The 9,730-nt window shown below is 45.0% G+C and overlaps 1 protein-coding gene across 1 annotated transcript in view; it reads left to right on the top strand.

Annotated features, from left to right (window-relative positions):
• Positions 1-2,607: 2,607 nt before the first annotated feature.
• SMU1 (SMU1 DNA replication regulator and spliceosomal factor) overlaps positions 2,608-9,730 on the top strand; it is a 22,262-nt gene continuing 15,139 nt past the window's right edge. The window contains exons 1-4 of the mRNA XM_004712365.2: positions 2,608-2,692; positions 7,043-7,253; positions 8,497-8,649; positions 9,257-9,367. Coding sequence (XP_004712422.1) covers positions 2,667-2,692; positions 7,043-7,253; positions 8,497-8,649; positions 9,257-9,367 — 501 coding nt within the window. The 5' untranslated portion in view covers positions 2,608-2,666. The remainder of the gene's footprint in view (positions 2,693-7,042; positions 7,254-8,496; positions 8,650-9,256; positions 9,368-9,730) is intronic.

Below are 9,730 nucleotides of genomic sequence, written 5' to 3'. Positions count from 1 at the left end.
ATATGAGCCCATATGTCTAATACTAGTCCATAAATTCCTCTTTAGACTCATGCAGCACATGCCATGATGCTGGAAGATCAGAAGCCAGGGGGTGGAAAGTCTTGTGGATCCAGTGGTGGTGGAAGCATCTCAACACCTGCGCGGGTCTCCACGGGTCTCCTCCAACTCTTTGAATGTCTCAACAGCAGGAAAGGGAAGGCAGAGAGAATGGGTCTAGCTTCCAGTGAGCTACTTATCTCCAACGTGCCTCCAAATGAGGTCATCAAGCTGAGACCTGATTGACAGACTAGACTCCACCCCTTCACTCAAGTTGACAGGAGATTATGTAACTGACATAGATGGATGAAATCACGCCATCATCACTGCTTCAGAGCATGCTGGCTGTACTTCTGAGAAAGATTTGTTGCTAGTAAAGGAACAGCTCAGACATTTTATAACCTATCTTGATATTCTACAACATGTTGGTGCAAACATTTACCTTAGATTCTAAGAACTCTGAAATCTTGGAGGTCATGTCCTTGAAGAGGTGACGGAAAATAGATGGTTATTTTAATAAAGGAGTGTTATTTCAGAGGGTACAGAAAAGATGCATGGCAGACTTTACTGGTAGTATCAGATCAGATTAAACTACAACAGGAAATCCCCAAACACATGACCTCAACATGTACCTTTCACATAGATTTCTTAACATTGTGCTGTAAATAGCTTTTTTAATTGATGTTTTGTTAGGTGCCATTGACTCAGTTTTGATCATAGTGACCCTAGGAGTCACTATGATCAAGACACTGTCTGGTCCTGTGCCACTCTTCCAGTTGTCCTTATATTTGAGCCCATTGTGTCACCGGCTATGTCGATCCATTTTGTTGAGGGCCATCCTCGTTTTGCTGCCTCTCTACTTACCAAGCATGTTGTCCTTCTCCAAGGACTGGTCTCTCCTGACAGCATGTCCAAAGTACATGACATGAAGTATTGCCATCCTTGTCTTTAAGGGTCTTTCTGGTTATATTTCTTCTAAGACAAGATTTGTTTGTGCTTTTGGCAGTCCCTTGTACTTTCAATATTCTTCCCCAGCACCATAATTCAAACATCAACTTCTCCATGGTCTTCCTTATTCCATGGCCAACTTTCACATGCATCTGAGACAATTTGAAAACACCATAGCTTGGTCAGGTGCACCTTAGTTCTCAAAGGGATATCCTTGCTTTTCAACACTTTAAAAGAGATCTTGTGCAGCAGATTTATGTGCTGCAAAATGTGACTTTTGATCTCTTGACTACTACTTCCATGACCATTGATTATGGATCGAAGCAAGACAAAATCTTTGACAACTTCAATCTTTATTCCGTTTATCATGATGTGACCTATCAGTTGTGAGGATATTTGTTTTTTTTTTTTTTACATTGAGTAGTAATCCATGTGGAAGGATGCAGTTCCTCGCTCTTCATCAGCAAGTACTTCAAGTCCTTCTCATTTGTGTCATTTGCATATTGCAGGTTGTTAATAAGCCTTCCTCCAACCCTGTTGCCAAATTCTTCATATAGTCCAGCTTCTCTGATTATTTGCTCAGCAAACAGATTGAATAAGTTTGGTGAGAGGATACAACCCTGACTCACACCTTTCCTGATTTGAAACCATGTTCTGTTCACACAACAGCATCTTGATCTATGTATAAATTCTGCATGAGCACAATGAAGTTTTGAATTGATATCATATAGTGATATTTCTAAAATAGCCTCTTTATTTCCATTGATATTCTTATATTTCATTGGTCTCTACAAATTTAATAATATATAAACTCTAAGTCTATTCAAAGGAGTCTTTCTCTTGGTTGTACATGGTGTGGTTTTGGACTTGACCATGTCTGCCCCTATGACTGCTGCTCCTGGAGGGCCAGACACCGAAGGGAGCTCAAAGCTCTACATGTTTGCATTTGCTTTCACTGCTCGCAGCTGTTCTCAACCTACGGGTCGCAACCCCTTTGAGGGGAGAACGACCCTTTCACAGGGGTCACCCGATTCATAGCAGTAGCAAAATTACAGTTATGAAGTAGCAACGAAAATAATTTTACGGTTGGGGGGTCACCACTACATGAGGAACTGTATGAAAGGGTTATGGCGTGAGGAAGGTTGAGAACCACTGCGTTCAGGCAGCGAAAGCCTTTTCAGCTAAATTCTTAGAAATGCTACAATTTACTTCTTTCCGGGAATGGGTCTGTAAATCTTAAGTGGGTCCCACTTAAGATGAAATCTTTCATAAGTAGATCGGTTACATTGTTCTTTGCCTTCAACCGCCTTCTTTCTTTTTAGAAGCTCAAATAACAATGTCTCAATCGCCCAGTCAGCTATTGAAATTCGATTCGATCTCTAAATCTAGTTAATTAATTGCGAAAAAGCACACATTTCCAAGTCGCTGTTTTGGATCAGGGGTCTTCCTTCCTCCTGGGAGGAGACAGGAGCGTTTCCAGGTCTAGTAAAGCCCAGCTAAGATACCCCGTCTTGCGCAACCCCTCGAGGTCCCGCCCCTCACTGCTCCCCGCCCACTTCCGGACTCACACCACCGGGGTGCGGGCCGCGGGCGCGGGCGGAAGTGACGCTGGTGCGTTGCGCGACACCCGGGAGAGTGAAGCAGTGTCGTGAAGCGGGACCTGGGCCCAGGCAGGCGCCGCGATGTCGATCGAAATCGAGTCCTCGGAGTGAGTCTTTCGGCGGCGAGTGTTCGCGCGCTGGCGGGGCCGGCGGTGGAGGGTGATGTGGAGGGGGCGTCGGAGAGGCTGGGGCGCCCTGGCGTTTCCTCGTTCCCGACGCTGCTGCCTGCAGCTCGGTCCTGGGGGCGGGCCGGCCGGGAAGAAGCCCCGAGCCGAGGGTTCAGAAGGCTCAGGGCTGAGGGGAGCCCCGCGCTCCTAGCCCCCGCGGCGACTCCAGCTGGGACTCTGAGCAAAGGTCGGCTCTCTCTGGACCCCACTCGAATGATCTGTTCTAGGGGAGCCGAGGATGTGCTCTCTACGCCTTTTTCTTCCCTACTCCCCAACCCCAAGCAGAAGACTCATTTCCTCTCGGTTACATGCTCTCCAGCTCCCCTGCCCCGCACTCGGCATCTTTCAGTCTTGTAATCGTTGGCCCAGCCTCTAACCTGTGAAGGCAATAGGGGCTCTTTTACTGATAATCCCAGTGCTTAGCTCTACGGCGTCGAGCCTCACTTTCAGGGATAAATGGATAGCTATTTTCACCAGCTTCTTACTGGTCCAGAACTGTGGCTCGTCTGTGAGCTATGTGTACCCACATAGAAGAGTCAGACTCCGGAGAACGCTAGGCTAGGGGTGGATGGGAACTACTGAGCGATTACAATGAAAAGTCTGTGGTGGATTTCTCCAGGACTGCACCTGCCCTTTCCAGCACTCAGTAGTTAAGTCATCAGGCATAACGTGAGTGCCTGTAGTGTGAGGGAGAGAAGGCTGCCCCTGAAGACGTGTCATAGGCGGAAGGGAGGTTTATTCATTCAATACATAATGAAGTGTGTGTGTGTGTGTGTGTGTGTGTGTGTGCCAGTTGGCTGTTTCAGATGCTGGGAACACCACCAAACCATCAAATTCAATGCCATTGAGTCAATTCCGACTTAAGGCGACCTTGTAGGACAGGGTAGAACTGCCCCCTGTGGAATATAGGTAGCCTCTAACTCTTTATAGGAGTGGGATGCTTCATCTTTCTCCCGAGGAGCAGCTGGTGGTTTCAAACTGCAGACCTTGAGATTAGCAGCCCCAACACCGGAGTCTGCTAGGTCACCAGGGTGCCTACTGGAAACACAACAACAAGCGAAGTAGACAAAATCCCAGCGAGAATGTCAAAGGAGGCTGTAAAGAGCTCCTGGAAAAATCTCATCATTTTAAAATTCTCTTTTCCAAATGCTTTTGGAAGCTCCCATGTATGTTGTGATTGGGGAAGACACACAACAGACAAAAAAAGTAATAACTCAGAGATGAAGCTTAACATGTTGCAAAGTGCAGTGGAGGCAAGAAAAGAGGCCAAAGTAGGTGAGACGGAGTGCTAGAAGTCCAGGCAGGAGTTGGGATTGACTGACGGGGTGTTTGGGGGCCTGGGTGCACATAGACATTGACCATTCTTCAGCCTTGGCACTCTGGCTGGCAGCAAAGGCTGCTGCACGTTTTCATTATCTGTAATCAAAGCTCAGCACTGCCATCCAGTCAGTTCCAACTCAGAATGATAACTATTATTTTTTTACTAAGCATTTTCTGGGCTTGGCGCTCTGTAAGAAATAGTGCCAATACTTTCAACAACCTTACAGGCGAGATTTTGTTTTGTGTTGTTTTAACAGGTGAGGAGCTAGTAAGTGAGCACTTCTTAAGGGGGTCATGAGAGATGGCTTTTAAATAGAGCTGCAAGTGATAGCAGTCACTTCCGTTTTGCAGAAATTTATAGGAAGAGGGTAGTTGCTTTCATGTGAGGAGATGTATTTTCAAGGGGCAGGCTGCCAGATTTAAATCCTTGTTAAGGCGGGTAATAGTAATTGTGTTAGTCTAGGTGACTAGAGAAATTCATAGACACTCCTGTGTATAAGAAAGAGCTTTATATAAAGAGTAATTGTATATTAAGAAAACATCCTAGCCCAGTCCAGATCAAATCCATAAATCCGATATTAGCCCATATGTCCGATACCATTCTATACATTCCTCTTCAGATGCATACAGCACATGCAATGACACTGAATGCAGGAAGATCACAGGCCAGTGGGTGGAAAGCCTTGTGTATCTAGTGGCAGTGAAAGCATCTCGGCACTTGCGTGGGTCTCCACGTGGCTCCTCCAGCTTCAGGGCTCTGGCTCCATCAGCATAGCTTCATGTGGCTTGTCAACAGGAATGTCTCACAGCAAGTGTGTATCCCACCTCCAGGGAGGAAGACAGGAGTTCCCAGAATCCTCAGGAGAAGGCCATACCCACACAGAGGCCTCGTTGACAGGGTAGACTCCACCGCCTGGCAAGTTAACAGACTATGTAAATGCCACAGTAATAAACTGATAGGTTGTTTTGAGGAGTAAATGAATAAATGTTTAAAATGTGAAGAACATCATCTAGTATATAGTAAAACATATCATAAACATTAGCTATGTTTATGATGGTTTTTCTCCCCTCAGGAAGGGAATTGATGAAATTCCCAACCGAAATTCTTCCCAAGCCAGGGGTCTGGTCCTCTCTACAAATGTGGCCTATTAGAAATGTACTGGAAGGCACATAGTACTTTAAGATTTTCTTAACCCCCACATATTAAAAAGTAGAGAAAAGACAGCTGATAACAATTTAATAATGTATTTTATTTACCAACATATATGATATTAAAATGTCATCAATATAAAATTATTGAGCTTGTTAACTTTTTTTACCAAGTCTTCCATATCTATGTGTATCTTATACTAGTAGCACGTTGCAATTTGATTTCTCAGTTCCTAAAGGAAATACTTGATGTGTTTAGAGTTCATTAAATTTACGTTGTTTCACACACATTTAAAGGTCTTGAACTACTGACTAAAGCATCAGTTTTCTGAAGTAAAATGAAAAACTCAGCCCTTCAGTTCCTGGAGCCATATTTCAAGTGGTTAGTGGTTACTGTATCAGCCTGACACCAGCAGTCGTTGTACCAGGGAAAGCAGAGGTGGGGCCTTGCAAGGAGGTGTTACAACACACCGGCCATTGGTGAGGAGCAGAGAGAGAAAAGGAAAGGGAGGGATTTTTGTCACAGTGTCATCCAGTGAGCTTGTACAGTCGCTCATATAACCTCTCAGCCAAGGGCCGGCAAACTGAGATGGCGGAGCCGATCCTGTCCCTCACAACAATTTAAAAATTATTTGAGAGCCCTAAATAATCTGTTTTTACTACCAAATTAAATCATTATGATCGGAATAAGATCCTTTAAATTTTTTCAGTTTTACTTATGTACATAGGGCTCTCGAGTTGCAGTTTCCTGACCCCGGCTCCAAGTGAGCTGATTCTTCACTAGACGCCATGGGACTGTGCCCCAGATCAAGAAACGTAACCACCGTCGACGTCACTGTTTCCAGACACGTGCAGAGAAGGGCTTGCTGAGTCTCACACTATTTGGAAATTGCCCTTAAGTAGCAGAGTCTACACTCTGTTTCACTTGTCCTGGAGGCTTGGTAATAAAGGCAGTAGGGAAGTGTCATTTTTGCAAATGAAGAGGCATCACTTTTTGTTTTGCTTTTACAGCACCCACTGCCAAACTTACTCTCATCGAGTTAATTCCAAATCACAGTGACCCTGGGTGGGTTTTCAAATCTGTAAATCTACAAGAGCAAGCAGCTTCATTGCTCTCCCGCAGAGTGGCTGGTGGGTTTGAATGGCCAAGTTTGCAGTTAGCAGCGTAACTCTTACCTAATAGCATCCATCAGGGCTCAGCGCAACTTAATTTGTGTTCAATAAATACTCCTTGAGAAAGTGTCGATTTATTATTATTATTATTGGTTGCCATCTAAAGAATGAATTGAATTATATTGGAGTCGTTTAGGTTATCTTTTTGTCAATGGCTAGGCTATGTTTAAATTGTTTCAATAAACCGTATAGCAATAATTGTAAAGATTAGTAAGAAACTGACAGTGAAATTACCTCTGACACCTCACTGCCATTGAGTCAATGTCCACTCATAGCAACCCTGTAGGACAGGGCCGACCTGCCGTTGGGGTTTCCAAGACTCACTCTTCATAGGAGTAGAAACCCCATCTCTCTCCTGTGGCGCTGCTGGTGGTTTCCAGTGGCTGACGTTGCAGTTTGCAGCCCAGTGCAAACCCACGATGCCACCAGGGTTTTATTTTCCAAGCTGGTTGTCAGACACTGGGCAATTGATTTTCCTTCTCTGAAGAATGGGATGGGACCCCCACGGTCCCTTTTAGCTCAGGTTTTGCGATGAGAGCTTTACTTACATGCTGAGGACAGAAAAGTAGGCACAGCAGGAGGGGCTTTCTTTTGTGGCCCCTTGGGGAGTGTGGATCCCAAGCTGATTGACTTGCTTTTTCTTTCCAGTGTGATCCGTCTCATCATGCAGTACCTGAAGGAGAACAGTTTACACCGGGCCTTAGCCACCTTACAGGAGGAAACGACAGTGTCTTTGAATACTGTGGACAGTATTGAGAGTTTTGTGGCTGACATTAATAGCGGTCACTGGGATACGGTTTTACAGGCTATCCAGTCGCTGAAATTGCCAGATAAAACCCTCATTGAGCTCTATGAACAGGTGAGAGTGGTGCTGAGTCTGGTGCCCTGGGGTTGGCTGACGAGGCAGCGTCCATAAGCATTCCTTACAGAGCTCTCTGACTGTCACAGCCTTGCATTTTACCTTGTGAGTCTTGACTGCTCCTTTGCTTTGTTTTGTTTTCCCTCTCTTCTTGGAAAAGTCCAAGATCTTTTCCAAACAAATGATTTTTTTTAACTGATTGTTCAATAAGCAGAGTGGGTTTTCTGGAAACAAGAATGTTGTAAACATAGGGAAGTGGGTGGTTTCTTTCTTTATAACACCATGAGTTCAGTAATTCCCCAAAGCAGAGAAAGGTTTCCTTAGTGCAGCTTTCGTTTTTTGTCAGCATCTGGGTTCTGAACAAAGGACCACACAGGAAGGGAGATTGGTAGGTTAAAAACGAAGGATGGCTAATATTATCATAATAGAAAACCCCCAAAAGACATAGAGGGGCCTTAAATGCATGCTGCTGAAGGATAGAAGTCTGCCTGGAAAAGCGACTTGCGGTATGAGTCTAACTACATGACATTCTGGCAAAAGGTGAAACTATAAAGACAGTTAGAGGCCCATTGTTTGTTAGGGGAGGCGGGAGGCACTGATAAAGTGAGGCAAAGGGCACTTAGGGAACAGCAGAGCATTTCTGTGTCATCAGATAAAGGTGAGAGGTGACATTTGGGCGTTGTCACATCCAATAGAACTGTACATCACAAAGAACAAGCCCTAATATTAGCTGGAATTACGTTTGTGTCTTATTACCCTTGGTACATCAATTTAGCAAATGTGCTACCAGAAAACCAAACTCATTTCCACTGAATTTTTTCTGGCTCATAGGGGCCCTACAGGGCAAGCTAGAACTGCCCCTGTGGGTTTCTGAGATCGTGACTATGGGAGTAGACAGCCGCATCTTTCTCCCAGCTGTACGGCAGCAATGTGAGACAGTGATGGGAGAAACCATAGCCATGGAAAGAAGGGCTTGTGTGCACTCAGTACTTTCTGTGTAATTTTTCTGGAAAACCCAAACTGCTCTAAGTGTAGTTTATTCTTTATTAAAAGAAGAATGGAGGCTGAAAATCTGAAGGAATTAGCACCAATAATTACTTGAATTGCATACCTTAAATTTCTTGTAGTAAGGAGAAAGGACATTTCCCAGTATTGGATATTTCTTTGGCAGGCCATCAGGCCTTGTATTAAAAAAGAAATCTTCATAAGAGAACACGTTGCAATCGCCACTTTCCTTCACTAGGTGGTTCTAGAATTGATAGAGCTCCGTGAATTGGGCGCTGCCAGGTCGCTTCTGAGGCAGACGGACCCGATGATCATGCTGAAACAAACCCAGCCAGAGCGGTATATTCATCTGGAAAACCTCTTGGCCAGGTCCTATTTTGATCCTCGTGAGGTAAGATTGTGGTGGTGAACAGAAACTATGAGCTTTAGATACGTGATCGGGTGATCTTTTCAGCCCGGCCCTGACCCCAGTGAAGACTTCCAGAACAGGGTAGAACAGGTTTCCATTCAGCAGTTCCATCTCCTTGAGTGCAGTCCTTTCAGTGTAACACGGCTTCTCTCACTTCCCCTGTGCTTGTGTTTCCTTTGCACACTTGTAATTTTGGAGAATTGTCTCCATTCCTATACATTGACTGACACTGGCTCTGTCAAGAGGATAATCTTGGCTTCTGAGTAATCGAACGTCTTCTCTCTGTTACAGGGGGCTGTGGGTTAGGAGGTACAAAAGCCACGGTTTACTTGGACTGTTTTCCAAAGGAACAGTGTCATTTGATAGACCATAATCCCTTCCAGCTCATACTTAGTGGACACGAGGGGTCAGATTTGAAAAGTCTACTTTTAAAAATGAAGCTGGTTTAATGACTCTTTCTAGCCAGACCATTTTCAGTCCTATTTTCCTTAGGGAAGGGGCGGGGAGAGAGAGCGTGTGTATGCGTGTGTGTGTTTTCGGTGGAAACACTGCTGTCCTCATGTAAGTGCTGCCCCCTTTCCCGTCTCAGGCATACCCCGATGGAAGCAGCAAAGAGAAGCGAAGAGCAGCAATTGCCCAGGCCCTAGCTGGAGAAGTCAGCGTGGTTCCCCCATCTCGTCTTATGGCATTACTGGGACAGGTGATTACGTGCTGTTGCAAAGGAAATGACCCTGAACTCCTCATACTGATCCCTTTATGTAGCTTTACGGGGCTGGGGAGGGGGACCTTTCAAAAGTTCATGGAAGAATCTCATTGTGTTTCCATTTATTTTCCGCCAACTTTTTGAAGCTCCCTCATGGACATACATATATAAGTTAACCTAAACCTCTGTCTCCCCTGGAAGACGCAGCATAACTGAAGTGGCTAATAGCAGAAGGTTTAGAGCAGCGGTTCTCAACCTGTGGGTCGAGACCCCTTTGGGGGTCGAAAGACCCTTTCACAGGGGTCACCCGATTCATAACAGTAGCAAAATTACAGTGATGAAGTAGCAACGAAAATAATT

This window comes from Echinops telfairi, unplaced genomic scaffold (genome assembly GCF_000313985.2).
Source record: "Echinops telfairi isolate 266 unplaced genomic scaffold, ASM31398v2 ScPeMD7_25;HRSCAF=90, whole genome shotgun sequence".
NCBI classification, from domain to species: Eukaryota; Metazoa; Chordata; class Mammalia; order Afrosoricida; family Tenrecidae; genus Echinops; species Echinops telfairi.
Note: the sequence above shows the minus strand (reverse complement) of the source record. Positions and strands in the feature narration are given on the sequence as shown.